The following is a 25214-nucleotide window of genomic DNA, read 5'->3' as shown; positions in this document are numbered from 1 at the left end:
TCAGTTGTATTATTGATACAGTCAGAATTGGTGACTGTCACATGTATGTTCAGACAAATTCAGCTTCCTGATACTTCCTGAAATTGAACATTTTTGTCCCCTGCACCCCCAAATTGTAGATATTTCCCTTTGGCAGGGCAGGACCTACCCAGAAAAACTCCTTACTGGATATCTCGGTTGGAATGCGTCCCTCTCTGGGCAGCCCTCAGAGAGAGAACCCTGAAGGAGCAGAGATGAGCATGCTCAGTTTCTTCTCCCAAAGGTTCACAGATAAGATAGAAATACAAGGATGGGAAGTAAATGTTCCCCTAAAAAGGAATTATGATAAATTCACATGATTTTAGAGTCCAGGTGATGGTCCAGCATCCTAAAAAAATGCATGAATTCACTATTTATAAATACTAATATTATATATATGACAAGACAAAATATTTTAAAAAATTTATAAACAGTCTAATATCAATGTGTTTTCCCTCTGTTTCTTATATATGCACAATGATACGGATGAGTATTTCTTGCACTGCAAGCCTGTGTTCATAGTCATTCAGTAGGATTATCACTTTGCACTTCCTCTGTCAAACAATATTGTTATTGACTGTCCACTCTTTTATATCTTCTGTTAAGTCTCAAATCCTGTGAGGAGAGAAGCTGTTTCTGTCTTGCCCATCACTGTACTCTTGGTGCTGGACATCATACCTGACATGCAAAAATCACATTTTGAATGAATGAGAACATAAATGAATCCCTAATGATAATGATCAAGCTCCTGAAATAATTTCAAAATACATTTTAAGTAGCAAAGTTTATTTTTCTTTGAATTTTGAAAACCAAATGTTGGATAATTTAAAAAAGTATGGTGTGTTAATATGTCATGTTGGTGAAGGATTAACAAAAGCCTTTCCTCTTGTGTCTTAGCATTTGACCTTTAGTTAACTTTCTAGCTCTTTCCCTGGGAAACAGATAAAAGTCCTAATGTCAACTATGTTCCTAGACAACACACTTATGGTAAATGTGGCTCCTGATTGGTAAATTACATCTAAACAGGGGGACTATAAATACCTGGGGTAAACCTCAGCTCCCTAAGTGCTGTGAGCTTTGTAACTGGCACATGTACTGGGGGACTCTGGAAACCTGCAGATGGGGACTGACTCTGAAGGGATGTAAGGCTTCTAAACCAGGTATATCCTTCATCTGTCTGAGCCGTACTTCTGCGTGAACTGCTGCAAGACTCCCACCAGAGAACAACAACTGATGCTGTCCCATTAGCAAACTGTTGCTCCTGTCCTTATCCTTCTGAGCAGACTGTTGCCAAGAGTGGTTTGATGACAGCCTGGTGTGTCTGAAAGTTTAGTTTACCCCGGCAGACTCCTTGGAGGGCATTACAGTGAAGTCTTTGATTAACCAAAATTTTAAAAAACAGAATGGTGGGATACCCAGAAGATAGATGAAGAACACTTGTATAGGTATTGACAAGAATTTTTTAAAAACGCGTTTATTAAGTTATAACTCACATACTCTATAGTTCATCCACTTAAGTTATGCAGGTCATGGATTTTAGTATATTCACAGATATATGCAACTATTACCACAGTTAATTTTAGAATATCACTTGGAAAGAAACCTCGTACCATTTTGTTACGACTCCCATCCCCCTCTTCTGTCCTCCCCCTAGTCCCCTGGCAACCAATAATCTACTTTCTGTGTCTATAGATTAGTTTATTCTAGACATTTAATGCAAATTGAGTCACACAATATGTGGTCTTTTACGACTAGCTGCTTTTACTTAGTATAATGTTTTCAAAGTTCGTCCATGTGTTGGCATGTATCAGTGCTTCATTTATTTATGGCCAAATATCATTCCATTGTATGGATATACCATATGTTGTTTATTCATTCATTGTTTGATGGGCATTTGGCTCTTTCTACCTTTTGGCTACTATAAATAATGCTGCTGTGAACATTAAGGTACAGGTTTTGTGTTGGCATATATGTTTTGATTTCTCTTTGCTATATCTCTAGTAATGGAATTGCTGAGTCATACGGGAACTCTAATTTCTAATTGAGGAACTGCCAAACTGTTTCTCCAAAGCAGTTGCTCTATTTCACACTCCTATCAATGGAGTCTGAGACTTCTGATTTCTCTGTGACTTAGCCAACACTTACTATCTCACTTTGTGATTCTTGTACCCTCATGGGCATGAAGTGGCATCTCGCTGTGATTTTGATTTGCATTTTCCTGATTACTAATTATGCTAGACATCTTTTCATGTGCTTAATGGCCATTTTATATATTTCTTGGAGGAATGTTGATAAGGATTTTTGAGGAGACAGTTTCAAATTATGGGTCACATTTTAAATATGGGACATTTTAATAGCCTTCACCAGTGAAACTACATCTGTGATGATATTTTTAGATACCAGAACTAAGAAAAGCTAGGGAAAGCAAAAAGACTACATCTGAAAGGGGCATGGAAAAGAGAGAGTAGGGCTTCTATTACCACCAGTGAAGGGTTGGAAGAACATTAGTGGTTTAGAAGGTATATTACAGAATCAAGTGACAAGGTAACAGATACACTGGAGAAAGGCAGATCCAGTGCAAAGGTTTAATGCAGAGGTGGCCCGAATCCATCTGACAGGGAAAGAAGGATGTGTCTGTTAAGGAAATCTTTAAGATAAAACTAATATATGCAAGCTCAGAAACTTGCAGAGATGTCGTGAGGATCAGATTAAATGACAACAAATATAAAAGTATTCTGCTTACAGCAGGTACTCCATACGTTAGGTTTTATTAGTCAAGATATAATATTTGTAGAAATTCAACACAGTTCCTACACCATCTAAATTTAGAACGTTGAAACCAAAGTATGTTAATGATGATGAGTCTAAAGAATTAATGAAATGGTTACTTTTGGTTTTAGTGATGTTTCTAAAAATGTTATAGTAATATATATTTTGGAAGGCTTTTGTGAAAATAGAGTGAGGTAAAAGTTTAGAGAAATACAGACTTCCTCCTTATCCAAATGGAGAATAATAGAATCTCAATATTAGAGGGGAACATAAAGATTGGTCTAAAAACCTGTGACTTGTTTCTAGCCGGTAGAACACGACAAAGGTGAAGGGATTTTGCAGATGTAATTAAGGTTCCAAATCAGCTGATTTCGAGTTATCCCAAGAGAGCTGATTTGGGGTGGGCCTGGCCCAATCAGATGACAGCTCTTAAGAGGGAACCTGAGACCCTCCCTGAGGCCAGAGAGATCCTCTTACTGGCCTTGCAGAAGTAACCTGTCCTGTAGTGAGAGGACCAGGGAGAAGACCACATGGCAAGAAAGTGTGGGCAGCCACTAGGAGCTGAAAGCAGCCCTGGGGCTGGCAGCCAGCAAGAAAACTGGAACCTCAGTCCTTTAGCTTCAGGAACTGAATTCTGCCAGCAACCTTGTGAGCTTGGAAGAAAACACTTAATTCAGGAAGAAATGCAGCCTAGCCAGCACTTTGACTGCAGCCTTCTGAGACCCTGAGCAGAGCATCCAGTTAAGCTGGACCTAGACTCTGACCCATGGAGACCATGAGATAATAAATGTGTATTGTTTGAAAAAAAAGATCATTAGTCTAACCACATGGCTGAACCTTTAATCAATCACACTGATGCTGGTTATTTGAGGAGTCTTTATAATTCGCAGGTGCTACTTATGTTATAGATTTTTTGTGGAGTCTAATAAATTTTACAGTAGTTTTTTGGTTTGTGTTTTTTATTATATTTTAGGTTCCTTGGTCTTTATGGGATAAAAATTGTCTGACTGTGATGTAACAGCATTACTATATATAAAAAACAAATATGCCAGGTTATTGATTGTTATTTATTAGTGAGTTTATTCTGTTATGCCTAAAAATCTGTTTTTCAAAGCATCACATATAAAATCACTTGTTCCTCATGTAACTCAAGTATGAATAATTGCTGAAAGCAGCTAACTCATCTGGATGCATTATACATGTAATATTAGTTGAAAACAATAGTAAGTACTTGCTAAAATAATTAATATAGTGTATAATTATATGGCATCAAAACTAGAAATAGAAAGCAGACTGCAGGTGTGAATTTCCTATGTGGTTTTCTTGCTGCTATTCTGGCACACTTTTAAGATTGCTCTCTGAATAGAATTTTTAATGTAATGAAATTTGAAAGGCACAATTATTTAGACCGAGATCACATTTTGTTATTTTTCTTAATACCAAGTGATTTAAAGTTTTTTGACAGTATCTTACCTTCTGTGCTGTTACATTTATATGCTATATTATCTTATTTTTAGTTTAACTGCATTAGGTATGTTTATTTCATTATTCTCACATGTCACTTTATGATAGTACTACATATTGAGTCCAGATTAGTTTTATTTGACACTTACTGTCTATTGAATAGTAAACTGAATTTCTAATCAGGGGCATGTGTCCAGGTCCTTGTTTATTTTTATTATCTCTTTCTGTGTCAAGGAGGAATAATAATACATAAATCTTTGATTAATAAAAACCCGTGGCTTCCATTAGGCCTTTAGAGGAAAGGTAAATCTAAGCGTCCTTTAAGTTCTACTTGAAGTTATACTGAAGTAGTGCTGGAATAAGCAATAAACTTCAATCAAGAATTTCACACTTCCAGGATTTGCTTGCAATAAGTAGGTTTTTTTGGTATATATTTTTATCCTACTCATGCAGATTTCATATCTGTTTTTAGAAACATGATGAGAACTGGATTTAAAACATGATTCTGTTGTGAGCGCCCCTGTTGCAGTTTTCTTTCACCCTGTAAATATTTAGTTTTCTCCTGTTTCTTCATGTATTTGTATGGGGACTTATACTCAAATTCTGTTCTTCATTCTGGTGTCTGCTATACAGAAATTCCTGCCCTTTGTTTCTCTACCTTTCAGCTGGCCTGAAGGTTAACTTTTTTCTTTCTTCTGTTTGATCCTCCTGGTGATAAAAGCTTTGGTTAAGTCATTTATGGATATCGTTTATTTCAGCTTTCATAGAAAACTCAGAGTTGACCCTATGGTAAAGCCTTCTTAAGAGAACAAATTTGTACTAAGACTATCTGTCCGGATGGATTCATCAGAAAAGTAAAATAACAATTTGCTCTGAGAGTAGACAGTATCTTTTAATAGTGTGAAAAAATTGAGAGATGAAGCTTCTCTTTTTCATTCTTACTTAATGGGTTAGGATGTTCAAAATTATGTACTTTTATAAATAAATCCTTTTTACTTTGCAAAGATATTTTTACTAGGTGGAAATTTAACGGGCTCATTGCACCTTGTCACAGATACGTGATAATTTGCGAAATGTATCTGCTTGGTGTCGTGTTAGTATTCTTTCTTTTCTGTGTCGCTCCACACGAGATTCAAATGACTTGTTATTGTCAGCTTTAGATAACAGGATCCTTGTACTATCATCGTGCACCGTGTTTAATGCAACTATAAATAGAAATATGCTAGCAAAATCATCTGTGGAGGCTTCTTCGGATAAATAAATCTAGAGCGAATATTTTGATGATTTTTAATAAAAAGTTTACTTTACTATAAATTAAAGCATAATTTTTCAGTGTACATGTGTTACTGTCATAACACAGTGTATGATTTTTGAAAAACTTCCCATTCTGGACAATCCCATACTTAACTAACAGGGCTTCAGGAAAAATTAGGGTTAGACGAAGGCCACTCAGATCCTATGGCATCTTGTAATCAGAGCCCTAACAAGAGCAGTTACCCATCCTTACAAAACTGCTAACACATGTACCTTGAGGACCTGGGCTTCCTTCTCTGTGATGTAGGTCCTGGAAGCAATTCGCTTTTAATGAGATCACTTTTGTCAAAATGAAAACTCTGAATCAAACTGTTGCTTCTTTTATTAATCCACTGTTTTAAATCAGAGAAAGCTTCTTTATAACTTCTTTACCTGCGTTCACATTTTTTCCAGGTAGCTTAACTTAGTGAAATGCATGGTTGTTAAGGCTGTTAAAATAGTCTTATTTGCACTGTGGGGAGGCTTTTTTTTTTTTTTAATAGATTTTCAGCTTTTTTCCTAAGGTTTTCATATATTACTAAGATTTTGGCTTTAATGTGAGATAGTTTGCCCTCGATTGCCTCAAAACAGTAATGTGCTGGAAAAGAAAAACTTAAGAATCAATAAAACTCCACAGTTATACTGACATCATTCCTCTGTTTACCAATTGCGTATGAGGTAATTCACGTCAAAGAAATCAGAACAAACTGTACTTGGGAAAATATTCTCAATATGGAAGTGTTTTCTCAAAAACCACGCCAAAAAACCCTATGTATATATGTATATATTCATTTTCAAAAAGTTCCGTTAGGGCATAATTTGACCTTCCTGAAATGAGTTTTATAATTAAGTGCTATATGAGCCCAGCAGAGTTCAACAATCAGTTCTGTGTATAAGTAACAATTTTTTCTGTGTATATGTACATCCTTACCTCAGTTGTCTCTTTGCCAAGCAAAAACAAATGAAATAACAGAACTCTTCTTCAGAAATTAGAATTTTCACTTTTTAATACAAGGCTGTGGGTTGCCATAAATCTCTTCTAAAATTTTGCAACTGGAAAATCAATGAAAATTAGCACCATGAAAAGAGACGTTCAGCATTTCCCCCCACCAAACTTAGGAAGTAACAGAGGTCTAAGTTATGTGTGAACTTCTTTGAGCTGGAACTTCTGGCATAAAGAGGCATGGCTATATCAACATGATCATTAATATGTATTGCTGGATACCGGGGTTTGGGGTGATGATGGCAGTTAGAGTTTTGAAGCACTGACACTACCATAAAGTGTATCATTTTTCTAACTAAACTAAAACTTTTACTCTTGGACCTTAACTTCTATAAGATGCCATCCGTTCCAAAATGCTATAAAATATCAACCCTCTTTATTTTGATTAATGATACATTGTCAGAGTGATGAATTCTTCCAGAGTGTAATTTGAAAGATAATATCATTCTAGGGAGAAAAAAAAAGTTCAGGTGAGAATTTAGAACAGTAACCAGATGAAGTCCTACCATCGTGCAGTGAAGTGAAGGATGTGGGGAATCTAGAAATGCTGGCAGTAAATCACGGTCTTTGGCTTTAGTTTAAGCTTCTATCCTGCAGTGAGATATATGATTTACTCTGTGCCCTGAAGGCTGTTTTGGTTTGATTTTTTAAACATTTTCAGCATGTGGAGAAGTTGTACAGGTAATTTTATTCAATTTCAGTCCCCTCCGCCTCCTGTTACTACCCATTTGTGCTCCTATATGTCAATTTTCATGTTTAGAAGATATTTGAGTTTTGAAATTTGAAAATATCTTAATAGATTCCATATCATGTTATGATACTGTTAACTATTATTCGTAGTTATCTATTTTAAATGTTTTATAAAAACAAAACCTTTACATTCTTGTTCATTGGCTACTTATTTCTTAAAGTGACAGTTGTTTTATTATTTAGTTCATATATTTTGTGTTGCAGATCTAGATGTGTCCTTCTAAGCAGAGACAAAAAGCTGCAGGGATATATGCCAAAGTGTTGATGGTGGTCACCCCTGTAAAGGGTACAATTCATAAATTGCAAGGAGCCTCTATTTCTTACTTTTTAGTGTGGTGGCATTATGATTTATTTTTACTAGGTTTCTGTAAGTTTTAAAAATGTTGTTAATGTTGTTAATTTAAGGCTAGGTCTATGTTACTGTTCCTCAGTGGGTATCTCTTGAGTGTGAGAAGGACCTTTTATTCTTGAGCTGTACCATTCATCCCATTTTGGAATATTCGTTAAGCCTGGTTATCACCCATTAAATGTCAATAATGCTGTCCAGTGATTGTGAAGACCCAAAACACTTCCCCTATTTTCAAATCTCCTTGCCCTAGATGGGAAGCACTGATCTTTGTATAAGTTGGGTTTCTTTACACTAGCTTGAGCAAAAAGAATTTTTTCTTGTTTTTGAAGACCATGCAGATGTCTCATTGTATGGCAGTAGGGCTGTTGTAGCTGAGTCTTGGTAAGAACCCAGGAACAGAAATTAGAAATTATTGAGAGCCCAGGAAGACTCCTTATTCTACTTTTATTATTTTTTTCTATGTATCTACTTTATTTTTTTTTCTTGTAATTGGCAAATTTTGAAGATACATAACAGAGGATCAGTGACAGACCAAATGTTGCTTTCTTGATTCCAAATTAAATCCTCGTGAGCTCACTTGTCCTATGACCTGTGGCCCAGAGGGTAGAGGTATATTGAGAAATTATGTCTTCCATGGTGGGGCTGGTGAGGATGAGCTCTGTTCTGGGTCAGGGAGAAATTACGTTGGAAGGGGACATTACTAGAAACTGAACATTCCCCCTAATACAAGTCTCTGCTGCAGTCAGCCAAGTGATGCAGGAAGCTACTTGCCTACTGACTTATTTTTCAGTCCAAATTTCTTTTATTGAGGTTTCATTTACATACTCTGAAATTCACATTGTAACTGTACAATTCAATTAAATTTACAAACCTGTGCAATAGTCACCACAACTGAGTTTTAGAACCAAAAATTTCCTGGTGCTTTTTTGCAGTCAACCCTTGCTCCCACTTCTAGCCCTGGGCAACCACTGGTCTGTTTTCTGTTGCTATAGATTTCTTTTCTAGAAATTTCATAAAAATGGAATCATTCATATGCAGTCTTTTGTGTCCGAGTTCTTTTCACTTAAGGTTTCTGAGGTCCTTCCAGTGTTTCATGTTCTTTTCCTTTTTAATGCTGAATAATATTCTGTTGTATGAATATGTCATATTTTGTTTATCTAGTCATCAATTGATGGACATAATGATTGTTTAGACTTTTGGCTGTTAGAATAATGATACTATGAATGTTCATGTACAGGTGTTTTTTTGCAGGCTTATAATTTTATTGCTCTCCTGTACATATCTTGTAGTGGAATTGTTGAGTCCCAAGTTTTGTTAACTATTCAAGAAACTATTCAAGACACTTCCAAAGTGTCTGTATCATTTTACGTTTCTCACCAGCAACATAAGAGGGTTTCATCTTCTCCACATTTTTGCCCAAGCTTGGTACTGTCATTCCTTTGCATTAGAGCTGTTTTGCTATGTGTGTAATGCTATGTCAGTGTGGTTCCAATTTGCATTTCTCTAGTTGAATGATGTTGCACACCTTTTCATTTGCTTGTTAACCTTTTATATATTTTTGGTGAAATATTTATTCATATCTTTTGACCATTTTAAAACTGGGTTATTTGTCTTTGTGTTATTGATGTTTAAGAGTTCTTTATGTATGCTGGATGTGTCTTTTTATCAGATATATGATTTGCAGATATTTTGAAAAAAGACTTTTTAGTGCAAATTTTAATGTTCAAATTCTAGGTCTTTTCCATTTGCATATACGTTTTAGAATAAGATGATCAATTTTAGGATAAGATTGTCAATGACTACCGAAAACCTCCTAAACAAACACAAAACTTGATGGGATTTTGATAAAGAATGCATCACATTCTCAGAACAATTTTGTTCTGACAAAGCCTTGATGTATCACTTTTTTCTTCTATGGATCATGTTTTAATTGTCATCTTTAAAAATTTGCCTGATCCAAAGTCCTAAAGATTTCCCCTATATTTTCTTTTAGAAAATGTATAGTTTTAGCCCTTGAATTTAGGTCTGTGATACATTTTATTTTGTATATGGTGTGAGGTATGTGTTTGTAAGTTCATATTTATGCAGGTGGCCATCTAATTGTCCCAGCGCTATTTGTTAAAACCATTATTTCCCACTGAATTGCTTTGACATCTTTGTTAAAAATCATTTGAACATAAGGTCTTATTCCCGGTCTCCACATTCCATTCTTTTGCTCTATGTACCTAGCTTTATGCCAGTACTACATTGTCTTGATTACTGTAGCTTTGTAAGAAATTTTGAGATCAGTTGGTATAGGTTCTCTAATTTTGTTCTTCTGTTAAAAATTATTTTGGCTATTTTAGTTCCTCTACATTCCATATACATTAAATTTTTTTTTAATTGTGGTAAAATATACATAACATAAATTCTACCATCTGAGTCATTGTTAAGTGTGTGGTTGGTATGTTCACATTATTGTACAGTCTATCTCCAGAACTTTTTTATCTTGCAAAACTGAAGCTTCATACCATTGAACAACAGTGTACTTTGTTTCTGTGAATCTGAGTACTGTAGGTACCTAATGTAAGTGTGGCCATACAGCATTTGTCTTTTGGTAACTGGCTTATTCCATTTAGCATACTTTTCTCAGGGTTAATCTATGTTGTAGCATGTCAGTTTCCTTCTTTTTTAAGGTTAAAGAATATTTCACTGTATGCATATACCACATTTTGTTTATCCAGTCATCCACTGATGGACATTTGCATTGTTTCTACCTCTTGGCCATTGTGAAAAATGCTGCTATGAACATGGGTATGAAAATATCTCTTTGAGACCCTGCTTTCAATTATTTTGGGTATACACCCAGAAATGGAACTACTGGATTATTTTTTTTCAGATGTAAAATCAGCTTGTTATTCATCCTGATGCACACTTATGTGTGATGAGTCCTTTTTCTCTTGTTCTTTTCATGTTTTTCTGCTTGTCTTTGGCTTTTTGTAGATTGATTATGATATGTCTTGGTATGGATCTCCTTATGTTTATCTTCCTTGGGGCTTGTTGAGCTTCTTGGACATTTGAAGTAATAGTTTTCATCAAATATGAGAAGTTTGGGGCCATTATTTCTTCATATTTCTATGCCCATTTCTTTCCCTCTGATACTTCCACTAAATGTATATTGGATGCTGATGCCATCCCATAAGTCTCTAAGGCTTTGTTCATATTTTAAAAAACTTTTACATTTTGCTTTTCAAATTAGATGATTTATCTTGGTCTGCCTTCAAGTTCTTGGAATCTTCTTTCCTTCATTTCAAATCTATTATTAGCTTATATATGTCATACTCAAGAATTTCTATTTGTTTTGTGTGTGTGTGTGATTTTCATTTTTTAATCAGCTCTTATATAGCCCTCATTTTCAGGATCATCCCTTTAGGTGTTTGGGTGGTCCACTACTCATCCCCACTGGGGCCAAAACCTCAGTCTGTCAGAGCTGCAGTTTTTCCTCATTCATTTATAACCAAATTTTCTACTTCATTGATAATGCCAGTGCAACTTCAAGATTTTGCTCTCCACTGGGAATCAAACATACTCCCTGTTCAACAAGGCCAGTCACTTTAGTAATATTGACAAACTTGGGAAGGGACATTTAAGAAAGGAGCAGCCCTATGCAAGGAAGCCATACTCTCTTGTTGTTCTTCACTAATTTCAGAGTAGTTCTTCTTGAATAAATGTTTCTTGTTTGCTTTTGGTTGATTTCCAGAGCCCTGACATAGTTTTTATCAGTTTATTATTTGACATTGTTTTATGGCAATAGAGTTTTTTACTGACCTCTTCATTGTACCACAGTCAGAAGTCCATTGAATTTGGTAGGAATTCTGTTTTCCAGATATTTAGACTATTTCTCTTATTTGCATAGAAATAGTATACTATTGTGATCTAGATAAAATGATAGCAATCATTTGAATGCACTATTTTCTGTCATCACTCTGCTAGGTGTTTTTCATAAAGGATATGTATTCTTCACAATAGCCCTGCAAGGTAGAGATTATCTTTATTTTACAGGTACAAACATTTAGCCTTAGAGAAAGGTCAATTATTTGCCCTTTTGTGCTATTATTAATAGTGCCATTGATTTTGCCTGTGTTGACATTGACTCAAATAGCTTGGGTATAAAGAAGGGATGTTCAAATGGAAATTTTACTCATTTTTATCTCAGTTAAATAAATTAAATTCAGCTGACATTTCTTAAGTACTTGATCAGCATTAAACAATGTTCTAGCTGCAAAATGTGAAGGATGGGGCTGCAGGGAGGATAATTGAAAGAAGATGATATTATATGTATATGTAGATATAGAAAGTTTACTTGGTATACAGGGCAGAATAAGATGTGGTCCCCTCTCTCAAGGAATCAAGGAATTCATCATCACAAGAGAGAAGACAGATACATTCAAACAACTGTAATACAACTGACTGATAAGTGTTCTGACACAGTGGTTCTCAAACCTTAATATGCATTCAGATTATATCTAAAACTGCAAATTTTGATTCAGTGAGTCTGAGTGGGACCTAAGATTTTGTATTTTTAGCACATTTTCAGATGATAGTGATACTGCTGATATGTGGATCATACATGAAGAGCAAAATTCTAGCATCGATATAAGTTGGAAGTCATACAAGCACACAGAAAAATATCTATATCTCTATCTGTGTATATCTATATCTATATCTATATCTATATCTATCTATCTATCTATCTATCTATATCTGCTGTGGTTAGATGAGGAAGAAAACTTCCTCTCAGAAGGATTAAACAATTTGCTCTTGGGGTGATGTCAGCATCGTGGTAGGACCAGATGCTCCCTTTGTCTCTCTCCCTCAGTCTACAACTAGTAAAACATCCATAACAAACATCCATAACAAACATCTGTAACAAAGCTTCCCCTACCCAACACACCAGGATGCCAGAGAGTTCCACACATCTATACATCTGAAGGTGAATGGACTGGGACACAAAGAGAAGGTGGAACTGATGGAACAGTGGAGGTGGTGCCCATGACCCCAGCCCTCTGGCCATAGTGGGTGAGCCCACAGCCCTGGAGAACCCAGTAGCAGTCAGGGAGGCAGAGCACATAACTCCAGACACCCAACTGCAGTGGCACCCATGGCCACAGGAAACCAGACAGCAGTGGTGGCAAGGACCCACAGTCCTGGTCCTTCCAGCCATGATGAGTGCCTGTGATTCTGGCCCCTGAACCCATGGCAGTGGCACCCTTGAATGTGACAACCCCAGATGCAGCAATGTGCTCATGACTCCTGCTACCCTGGCGCCCCTAGTGGCGATGCTAGTGATAGCAGTGACACTGGCAGCAGCAAGGCAGCAGCAAAACCGGAGTTACAAACACGGACAACTTAGGTGCTGAGGACACCCATTCTCAAATATAGCCAGAGGCAGTTCAGGTATGAGAAACCAGAAGCTTGTGCTATAGTACCACCTACTGAAAAACAAAAGAAAGGCCTTGAATAACGAGGCCTTTAATTATTAGAATCTAAATTTAAAAACAACTTTGTATAAATAAGAAAGTTGTTTATTACTTCAAATGCACTGACAAAGGAGCAGCTCATCAAACATCATGAAAAACCATGATAACACAGTATCACAAAAAGAAACTGACAATTATCTAGAAATCAGACTTAAAGTTATTGAATAATGCAATCTAACGGATAGAGAATTCAAAATAGTTGTCGTGAGGAAACTCAGTGAGTTTCAAGGAAATTCAGAAAAGGAGTTCAATGAACTCAAGAATAAAATTAATGAACAGATGAAGTATTTTAACAAAACTAAAACTCTGAAAACAGAACAAACAAATTCTAGAGCCAAAGAACTCAATGAGATGAAGAATGCATTAGAAAGCACTGGAGGTAGAGACCATATAGGAAATAGAATCAGTGAGCTCAAAGATATAAATAAAGAAATATTTCAGGTAGAAGAGGAGAGAGAACTAAGTTTTTTTTTTAAAGGAAGAAATTCTATGAGTACTGTCCGACTCCATTACGAAGGACAGCATAAGGATAATGGGTATCTCAGCAGGAGAAGAGAGGGAGAAGGGAGCACAGAGTTTATTTTAAGAAAAAATAGCTGAAAACTTCCCAAATCTGGAGAATGATCTGGAGATACAAGTCCATGAAGCAAAGAGAACACCTAATTACCTCAGTCCAAAAGACCTTTTCCAAGGCACATTGTATTAGAATCATCAAGAGTCAATGATAAAGAATTTTTAAGGCTACCAGGGGAAAAGATGATGATAACCTGCATCAGAATATCAGCATATTTCTCAGCAGATATAGGCCAGGACAGAGTAGAATAACATACTCAAAATATTGAAAGAAAAATACTGTCAGCCAAGAATACTTTTTCCAGAAAAGTTACTTTTCACATATGAAGGAGAAATAAAAGCTTTCCCAGACAAACAAAGCTGAGGAAATTCATCACCATTAGACCTGCCTTACAAAAAATGTTAAAGGAATTCTACCTGAAATGAGAAGGCAAAGGTATACAAAACTTTGAGTAAAATAATAATCAGGATCAGAAAATTGCAACTGGCACTTATTATAGCATAGAGATTAAAGGGGAAAAAGCAGTAAAAATAACTGTAGAAGCTTCAGTTTGGTTACAAACTCACAGCATAAAAATGGATATTTTGAGACAACAAAAACATAAAGGGGAAGAGGAAAAGAATGGAATCTGAATAGGCAAATGAAGATAATATGCTATTAGCAGAGAAAGGACAATTTTATCTGAGACTTTTATATAAACTTCATGGTAACCACAACAATAAATCTAGAGCAGAGTCATAAAACATAAAACAAGAGGAAACCGTGAAAAACACCATAGAAAACTACCAAAGTAAAATGGCAGACAGAAACACAAGGAAAAAGAAACAGTGGAGATGTAGAGCAACCAGAAAACAAAAGATAAAACGTCTGTACTAAGTCCTCATCTCTCAGTAATGGCCCTAATGTAAATGGATTGAATTCACCAATCAAAAGAGACAGAGTGGCTAGATGGATTAAAAGACAAGGACAAATTATTTGCTGTCTCCAGGAGACTTATCTCAGTGCTAAAAACAAACACAGGCTTAAAATGAAGGGATGGAAGATGATACTCCAAGCAAATGGCAGCCAAAAGAAAGTGATTGTAAGCAAACACATACAAGGACAAAATCAACTTCAAGCCAAAAAAAGGTAACAAGAGACCAATATGGACATTATATAAATGATAAAGGGGACAATTCATTAAGAAGATACATTTACTAATATATGTACACCTAACGTAGAAGCACCAAAATATATAAAACAATTATTAACAGACCCAAAGGGAGAAATTGACAACAATTCAATACTAGTTACAAGAAGGAAACTTTAACACCCTGCTTACATCAATGGAAAGTCAACCAGATAGAAAGTCAAGAAAACAGCAACCTTAAATGAAACATTAGACCAGACAGATTGGATGGATTTGTACAGAACATTTCATCCAAATGCAGCAGAGTGCACATTCTTCTCAAATGCACATGGAGCTTTCTCAGGGATAGATCATATGTTTGGGCACAAAACAAATCTGAATACATTTAAGAAGACTGAAATCATATCAAGCATCTTTTCTGATGACAGTAGTATGAAACTAGAAATCAACTACAAGAAGAAAACTGGAAAAATCACAAATGGATGGAGAGTAAACAACTTGCTACTGAACAACTATTAGGTCAGTGAAGAAATCAAAGGAGAAAGTTTTAAAAACCTGAAGACAAATAAAAATGAAAGTATGACCTACCAAAATCTATAGGATGCAGCAAGAGTGGTCCTGTAAGACACGTTTGCAGCACTACAAGCCTACCTGAAGAAACAAAACAATTCTCAAATAAACGTTCTAGCCTTACACCTAAAGGAACTAGGAAAAATAAAGAACAAATGAAGCCCGAAATCAGTAAAAATTAGGAAATAATAAAAATCAGGATGAAAATAGAGACTTTAGGCAATAGGAAAGGTCAATGAAACTTGGAGCTTGCTCTTTGAAAAGATAAAAACTTGACACATGTTTATCTAGATTCACTAAGAAAAAAGAGAAGGCTCAGATGAATAAAATCAGAAACAAAAGACTAGAAATTACAATGGATAGTACAGAAATGCAAAGGATTATGAGAAAATAGTATGAACAGCTATCCTCCAACAATAGGACAACCTAGAAGAAATGGACAAATTCTTAGAATCAAACAACCTTCCAAGACTGAATCATGAAGAAATTGAAAATTTGAATAGACCAATCCCTAGTAAGAATATTGGAACAGTAATCAAAAACCTTCCAAAAATCAGAAGTCCAGGCCTGGACAGCTTCACAAGTGAATTCTACCAAACATTCAAAGAAGATTTTATACCTGTCCTCAAACTCTTCCAAAAAATTGAAGAGGAGTGAATACTTATTTTACAATGCCAACACTACCTTGGTACCAAAAACCAGACAAGGGCAACACAAAAAAGTAAAATTACAGGCCAATATCTCTGATGAACATAGATGCAGAAATCCTTGACAAAGTATTAACAAACCAAATACAATGATACATTAAAAGGGTCATACACAATGATCAAGTGGGATTTATTCCATGGATGCAAAAATGATTCAACACTGACAAATCAATCAACATGATGTATTACATTAACAAAAGAAGGATAAAAATCAAATAATCATCTCAATAGATGCAGAAAAAGCATTTGATAATATTCTACATCATTTGTGATAAAAACTCTCAATAAAATGTGTATACAAGTAATATACTTGAACATAATAAAGGCCATATGTGACAGACTCACAGCTAACATCATGCTCAATGATGGAAACCTGAAAGCTTATCCCTCTAAGATGAGGCACAAGATAAGGATGCCCCCTCATACTACTCTTACTTAAGGTAGTATTGAAAGTCCTAGTCGGAGCAATTAGATAAGAAAAAGAAATAAAAGACACCTAAAGTGGAAAGGAAGAAGTAAAAATGTCACTATTTGTGGATAGTTTTATTTATAGAAAACCCTAAAGACTTCACTGAAAGACTATCAGAAATAATAAATGAATACTGTAAATCTGCAAGCAATATTGAAAAAAAGGTTGTGTTTCTGTACACTAACAACAAACCAAAAGAGAGAAATTAAGGAAACAATTCTTTTACCCTTGCAACAAAAAGAGTGAAATAACTAGGGATAAATTTAACCAAGGAGGTAAAAGACCTATGCATTGAAAAACTAGTAAGATATTTTTGAAAAAAACTGAAGAAGACACACAAAAACTGGAAAGATATTCCATACTCATTGGAAGAATTAAAGTTGTTAAAAATAACATATGTGTGATGTATTTTTCACATAGCTAGGGACTTCTAAGTATTATAAAAACCATTTATATAGTACTTTGATGAATTTCTAATATTAATGATTCTGTTAAACCTTACACCTCTTAGGAGATAGATAGCTTGAGTTTGTTCTGTAATTCTACTCTTACAGAATATTTTATTTTTTTTTATTTATTTATTTTTTTACATTTTTATTGATTCATAATCATTTTACAGTGTTGTGTCAAATTCCAGTGTTCAGTACAATTTTTCAGTCATACATGGACATATACACACTCATTGTCACATTTTTTTCTCTGTGATTTATCATAACATTTTGTGTATATTTCCCTGTGCTATACAGTGTAATCTTGTTTAACTTACAGAATATTTTAAACTTTGTTGTTCAAAAGTTTTGTTTTTTCAAAGTTCATGTTGCCATCTAACTCACCTCTCCCCTGTAATATGTAAATGAGATAAGTGAAAGGAGAATCTCTGTTCCTCCCTTTAATTTTCTTGTGTTTGATCCAACATGAAAATAAATAAGCACAATGAATTAAGAACAAAACTCAGCAGTCTGATCTCTGTACAAGCAATTGTATGTATAATTAGCACTGTTGTATGTTATATATAAAAGAGAGTCAGTCCTAAGAGTTCTCATAAGGAGAAATGTTTTTTCTATTTCTTTCCTCATATCTATATGAGATGATGGATGTTCGTTAAACTTATTGTGGTAATCATTTCATGATGTATGTAGTTTTCTTTTTCTTTTAAATGGAAGGGACATTTAGAGAGAAATTAATAATTTTAAGTTTCAAAAAATCAAAAGTAAGACCCATTTTCTATGTTAACGTAATTCAGTAGGGAAGGAGATTAGCCTGGAAAAGGAAGACCTTGATTCTAACTCAAGCGCCAACATTTTGTATCCACTTGGCTTTGACCAAAGCTTTATGAACTTGGATGTTCTTGGCTAAATAGTGGAGCTCATAATATCTGTTCTCTGTCCTTGCATGATTGTTTTAAGAATGAGAAAAATAGAGTATACATATATACTCTTAGAACCAAGAACAGTAATATTTAAATGTAAGATGTGGTGGGAAAGAAAATTCACATGTATTGGCATTTTACTTATATTGAGTTAACAGAATTTTAAGACATTTAGGTATAGGATTTCAATTTATAAGTCATATCATGGTATTTATCTTATTTTTTAGCAGTAAATTTAACTTGAGAATAAAATCATTTTTATTGACCATTTCAGTCTTTTAATATGCTACCTAAAAATGTTACAAAAATTGAAACATTGATAGCAAGATTCATATTAGGACAGGAATACTCTTTGTTTTGTGTTATTTGAATATATATATTTGAATGATAACCCCCTTTGATAATTTTATATAAAATTAATATTTTTTGATATTTAAAAAATACAAAGTATAAACTAGAAACTTTAACCACTTTTGAAATCTACAGTACTTCATTCTAGGTAATTTAAACTCAGGCTTAGATTGGATTACTAAGACTAAAAAAATTTTGTTAAAATGCATTTTTCTGGGAAAAAATGAAGCATTACCATTGGCCTAATTTCCTTTTCATTTTCTTGATAAATCAGCTTTATTCAGGTTTAATTTGTGAACAATGAAATGCACCCATTTTTCCTGCATCAGACCTCTGGAGTTTGGCTCAAGCTCAGATGGGATCCAGAATCCTACAGACCTTGGGCAAACCAGGGCTACTGCTGATAGGAGATCCCTCAGAAAACAGGGCCTTCCTGAGATTTGCCTGCTCTTTTCCAGCCACTTGAAGGCACTTAATAAGGTTTTAAAAATCTTTTTTCCACTTAATTTTATTTCTGCCATTCTTTCTCTCCCTGCCCCAGCACCTTCTTATCTGCAACTTAGACCTTCATTTCAAGTCTTTACCAGCTCCTCAGTGCGCATACAACAGGGGGGAGACGAGGAGTGGTGATAACTCCTGCCTGGTTTGCTTCTTTCACGTCAGGCCTCCATGATTAAGCTTTTTTCTGTTTTTTTAAACAAAGAAGATGGAAACAGCTGTTTCGAAACATTTAAAAACTGCATCCACCCTCGACAAACAAAACAGATTTCCAAGGCGTTTTTTTATGCCAAGTAAAAAGGTCTTTTGAAATCAGAAAAGAGAAGTTAGTTTTACTCAATTTCCCAGCACCATATTTTTACGTTATTTTGCCATGTGCTATTTGCCAGGCACTGTGGTAGCCATCAAAGATTTAAGACATGATTGTTTCCTTCTGTGAGATTTCATGGTATGGTGGGGTAGATGGACATCAAAAGATGATGTAAAATCAATATTGTGTGGGCTGATAGCGATCCCCTTGGGGTAAGAAGAGGGTACAGAGGTTGGGCACCTCGCTCAGTTTGGGGAGGAGCGCAGGAAAAGGTGGGAGTAATTTGCGGTCAATCCAGAAGGCGAGGTCAGTCGCCAGGCAAAGGTCACAGAGGAGGGAGGACCTTCCTGGTAAGTGAAGCTCACGAGCAAAGGCATGACAATAGGGAACCGCAGGCAGGGGCACTTCCTGACGTGCACTTTTGAATAGTTAATACTTTGTAAAGATGCTTTATCACCAAGAAAATACTCATTACTGCTTATTCAGGCTCCCACTAGATTAGCTATATTTAGTTCTTTATCCATGATGTGCACAAAATAGCACATCTATCTATTTGGGGTCGATATAGTGGAAAGGCTATGAGTCATTAGAATTATACACACCTGGGGTCACTTCCCAGCTCTGCCACCCACTCACCATATGACCAAGGACAAGTTATTTAAACCCTCACAGCTTTGGTTTCTGTATCCCTAAAACAGAGATAAAAATATGCTTTAGAGTTGACTTGAGGATTAAATGCCATGTTTTTAAGATACTTAGGATAGTCTGAACTCAAACTAGCCCCTCAGTAGATGGTAGCTTTCACTATTCTATTGTTTGATTTAAACAGCAATTTGTAGTTTTAAATATTAAATAAAGTGCGTTGAATTTTACCAGTCATAGGATAACGCAAATATGTTTTGATGTATCTAAATTGCTTAGGCTGACAATATAAGGCTTTTTATTCCTGGGTTTTTTTTCTGTAATAGGCAAAGTCTCAAATATTATCCAATGTATTGGATGTTGCCCATCGGTTTATAAAGGAAGTTAATCCAGATGAACCCAAAGGAGAGACTCGTTCTACAAAAGAGATTAGTAAAAGTAAGAATAAACCCAAATCTCCTCTTCTGCAGTGGAGCAGCTCTGAGGTAAGCTGAGGAAAATATGGGAGACATTTTCTGTCATACATGAGCATGGAGACTGTCATTCATGTACTTAACTAGAGCTGCAGAGTTTTGAAGATTATTTAATCACTTTGTTGTTTAATAGGATTTTTAAAATTAATCTAACACTGTAAAAATCCTTTTAAAGAGATTGCTTTGATTTCACTGGTTACTGGTTTTTTGATGAATGATCCTTTGACCATATTGCTTTTCAGGCATTTTCACCACATCAGGGAATGAATATTTGGGAGAAACGGAAAAAAAAAAAAACAACACAATGAAATATAATAACTTTATATTGATCAGGTTCTCCGTGAGGCTAAAAATATAAAACTTTGCCAAGTGTTTTAGGTGGCAGGTGATTCAATTATCTAAAATCAGATTTATACCACAATGTGGTGGTCGGTCAGCTTGGTTACTGATCCTGCGGCGTGCCAGATAAGCTTTCATCAGCTCACGTCTGTATTTTAATTGTTGATTAAATTGTGTTGATTCTTTAGCAAGAAACAAAATTCCTCAAATTTTGATCCTTGTAATAGTCCTTATTCTTTTAGATGCTGCTCACCTTTCCGTGGTCTTTCAGAAATCGTAGCTTGGCCAGAGTTACAGGGCTTGTTGCTTTGTGACAGAGTCAAACTTGAAATTCAGTCTGTTGAGTTTGAAACCCATGCTCGTGGGATGTACAAGAAGGTGTGCTCTGTGTCAGCAGGACCGCTTTACAGCAGAGGAACTGTGCTTGAGCTGTCCAGGGGGGTTAGCCTGCTGGCATGAATTTTGCTGGTAGACCTGCCAACGATGCTTGTGAAGAATCAACTGGGTGAATTACAGCCTTATTGTTAGACTAATACCGTACTAAGGACCAGCTATGTGCCAGATACCATCTTACATATTTCATGTGTATTTTCTCTTTTTTAGCCTTTTGAAAATTACTTCTTTTTTTTCAGAGGAGAAGATAGTGGCAGAGTGCAGTTTGTTCAGATTGCCCAAGGTGTCATTGCTAGTGGGGCTTAGATTTGAACACAGACCATGTGACTCCAAATTACCTGCTTTTAATCACTCCCCAGATGCGGTGGTTTTAAGGGTTTCTCCTTCATACTTGCCAATTTATCTAATTTATCTTAGCAGCAGAAATAGTGATAAATCAGCAGCTAACATTTATTAAACACCTTATGCTAGGCATTGTGCTTTGTCCTTTAATTGCTTTATCTTATCCAGTAATCACAGCAACCATACAAGTTCTGCATTATCAATACCTCATTTAACAGGTGAGGAAGGCAGAGGGGAGTTAAGTAATTGGCTGCACTGGAAAGCTCTAGAGTGCGCTCCTTTGCCTGTGCTTTCAATCCCGACAATAAACGCTGCCTCTTGTCCCCATTGGTAACTGTGTATGCTGTACAGACCCTCCAGTTCTTGTCTTAACTTAAAAACCGTTAATTCAGCGGTTTCATCCAGGAGAGGACGTTAGAATCAGCTGGAGAAACATTAGAGATGCACACATAACTGGGTGGGTCCCAATGTGTGTGGCTTTAACAACGGCTCAGTTCCGGTGAGCATTCCTGGCTGGGCGTCACTGCTGCCCACGCTGAGGAGTGCCCCCAACTGTGCACAGTGCACACGCTGAAGAGAGACCCTCTCAGCTGCCTGGGAGTCGTCTATGCTGAAGGGCAGTGGTTCTCCAACTGCAATAGGCATGCATTTGTTAAAAATCTGTATTCCTGCTCTGCCATTCAAATTTTGATTTTTTTACATCTAGGTTAGGGCCAAAGAATCTGATTTTTAATTGAATCACCAAGCAATTAGAGTGCCCAGAAGAGTCAAAAATGATGCTAAAGCCTGATATTTGTCTCAGGACTTTTCTTATGGATTCAAGACAATGGATATCCTTGGAAAGGGCTGCAGTTCACAGAAGAGCTTCCACTTTAGAGACTGAAACCTGGTTTTGAAATACCAACTCTGGTTTTCTTACCGTTTTGTAACATCAGGCAATTTACTTAGCCTTTCAGTCCTCTGTTTCCTCCTCTGGAAAGTGTGGGTATTAAAACATACCTTGCAGGGTTATCATGTGGCCTAGAGGGTTAATGGATATACAACATTGGATTCCATGTGCTCTTCAAATTTCCTAGGCCTTGTAGAATCAGACAGGATCATGTGGGGCTCTGAGTGGAAGTGACATATGACAGTTCTGGGCTGAAACATTTAAGAGCCAATGTACAGTTCTCTGGCGTTTTCCTATCCAATCACCACTGTGTGGAAGCCAAGTATCCTAAAGGCATAGCTGTAAAATGCAAACAACTTATATCTTTGATTCATTGCTTGGAAGGGAGCTGCCCTGAAGAGCTGCTGAAATCACCAGAATACTTAACCCATTTTGTATGAAGCACTGAGTTTTCAGTTCTTCTTCATTAGTACAGCATACACACACACACACACTCACATATTTGCTTACTGAATATCTGTAAGTACCTTTTCACATGCTTCTGAGACTCAGTATTTCCAAACTAAATGCATTACCCTTTTTCCAAAAGCTATAGATGTTACTGTTGGTGGCAGCCTCCCCTCTAGCTTCCCAGGCCAGCAAGAACAGACACTTTCTGTGGTCCTTCCCCTGCCTCTAACTATAGTATAAAGGATTATTTTGAAAAGTATTATTTCATATTTATGTATAAGTATATACATACGATAAAGTCCTGAAATTCCTAGGTGAAGAGGATCATGCATTTGTAATGTGGACAGATATTGACAAATGGATGCAAATTTTAATTGGTTTCCTTACATCCGAATTCACTATTCCCTAATTTCTTTCTTAGAGTCCCACACTTCTGTATGGGACTCTAAAGTAGCTTTACGTTTCCAGTATGTTTATGTGTAATATCCTCTGGATAGCAGGCAAGATCCTTTATGATCTGCCCTTGTCTTTCCACTCTTTATTTTTTCTAATATCCTAATTTTTGCTATAGTGACATGAACTATGTACAGTTCCATGCCTCTGTGCTCCACATCTTAACACATGTTCCCTTCCCTCTCTCTAAAATGTTCCTCCTGCTTTTTGCCCATAGGATTCTTGTTTATCTAAGTTAAATATCTGCTTCTTACATCTGTTTCTATTGTGGACTCACTGTATTTCTGTGGTCAAGGGCTAGCATAGTCTCTGCCGGTCCCCGGATGCTTTCTGTTTATATTGAAATGTGTGACCTTCTCTCAATTGTTCTCTAACAATCTGCCTGTTTAGTTTGCAATTAAAGGCTGAACATCGACTCTTGTGTTTAGAAGATACACAATGGAGATTTAGCAGTTCGATCAGTGTAGGTAGCCACATTTGATAATTCAGCATTGGTGTGGAACTTATTTTGCTTTAGTTTCCTGATTTGGCTATTTTCTCTGATTCACTGAATAACTAACTGCCACATCCTACCTTTATTTTATTCTGTGTGTTCACAGTGTATCTATATTTTGTACTGAATTTATCCTTTCCCCCATCATTACACTGAGAAGCATGCAATATTTCATATGCATTAATTAGTTTGTCATTCATTCACTTGACTTTTAATGAGCACCTGCTTTGTGCCAGGCACTGCTCTTGGCACTGAGGGCACACAAAATTCCTGATCTCATTACATTTTAATGGGGAGAGACAGGCAATAAATAAACATATAGAGTAAATTCACATGGAGATAAGTTGTTGGGAGAAAAATAAAGCAGATAAGGGTTTGGAAAGTGGGGGATGCTGGGGCTGTATTCTTAGGGTCACCAGTAAGGTATAATCAATCACCTACTCTCTGAGTAGGTGACATTTGAGCCGAGACCTAATGAAATGAGTGGAATGGCTGTGTGAAGAAGATACGGCAAAGTATCATTCCAGGCAGCGGGTATAGTTAATGCAAGGTCCTCGAGTAGCATGTGCTCGGCAGGTTCCCAGAACTACCAGACTATAAGTTTGGCTGGAGCAGGTGGATGAAGGGGGGAATTGAAGGAAGTGAAGTAAAAGACAGGGGAATACAAGGCTGTGTACGGCCTTGCAAGTCCTTGAAGGAACTGAGGGTTTCACAGAGAATCTTTGGAGGGTTTTGAGCAGAGGAGTGACATGATCAGATTTACATTTTAAGAAACTGCTCTTTCTGCTGTGGGGCGGCTTCAGGGAGCACAAGGTTAGAGAAATAGGAGGATTAGATACAAGGCTATCACTGCTTTCCAGGGAAAAGACTGAGGGAATAACATAATGATAAATCTTCAGTCCTCCAGGCTCTAGTTTTAATAATTTCTGAAGAGACCATTTAGAACTGCCTGTAGAGTTTTAAAGAAATCAGTAAAGCACATAAATAGAACTTAAAAACATTCTATTCTAAGTAAAAAAAAATGATGTGTGGTTCACACTGCTCAATAATGAATGCTATTTGTGTTTTAAGATACAGGAAATCTAGCGAAGTACACTTAGATACATTTGTGATTGGTTTAGGTAGATGTTTCAACAACAAAAAAAGAACAATATACAAACCCAAGAGATTGGCTCTTGCGTGAGGAGCTCTCCGATGAGGAAACTTCTGCCCAATCCTTTCAGGAAGCTTTAAATCAACGGAGAACCGGACATCAGGATGACGATGAGAAGCATGAAGCAAAACCAGGTACAGCTTTTTTTTTTTTTTTAAATAATGCTTTAAAATAAAGCTGCATTTTTTTCTCCATTCTCTATATTCTGTGAGTATAAGTGCAGTGTTCAAAAACTATTAACATTGTGATAGCAGTTTGATATAACTCTTCAAAAGAGTAGTCACTATCTGACCATTGGTTAGTGGTTAAATAATCATGGAACCCTACATTGGGCATTGGGGATATTTTGCCTTTGTTTCCTATGTAAATTCAGGCAGTCAGATGAAGGGAGAAATGCTTTCATCTTCTCCTTTCCTAGCAGAAAATTTTTGCTAGAACAACTATT

General features: G+C 36.1%; 1 protein-coding gene across 12 annotated transcripts in view; it reads left to right on the top strand.

The window, feature by feature from the left end:
- Positions 1-25214, top strand: part of ZBBX (zinc finger B-box domain containing) — a 121192-nt gene that overhangs the window by 32286 nt on the left and 63692 nt on the right. For all 12 annotated transcript variants that reach the window (XR_012072338.1, XR_012072337.1, XR_012072341.1 and 9 more), the window contains 2 exons: positions 20111-20269; positions 24738-24903. Coding sequence is in view for 1 of the 12 variants with exons in the window: in XM_031679641.2 (XP_031535501.2) it covers positions 20111-20269; positions 24738-24903 (325 nt within the window). In the remaining 11 variants the exon portion in view is untranslated. The remainder of the gene's footprint in view (positions 1-20110; positions 20270-24737; positions 24904-25214) is intronic.

This window comes from Vicugna pacos, chromosome 1, assembly GCF_048564905.1.
Source record: "Vicugna pacos chromosome 1, VicPac4, whole genome shotgun sequence".
Taxonomy (NCBI): Eukaryota; Metazoa; Chordata; class Mammalia; order Artiodactyla; family Camelidae; genus Vicugna; species Vicugna pacos.
Note: the sequence above shows the minus strand (reverse complement) of the source record. Positions and strands in the feature narration are given on the sequence as shown.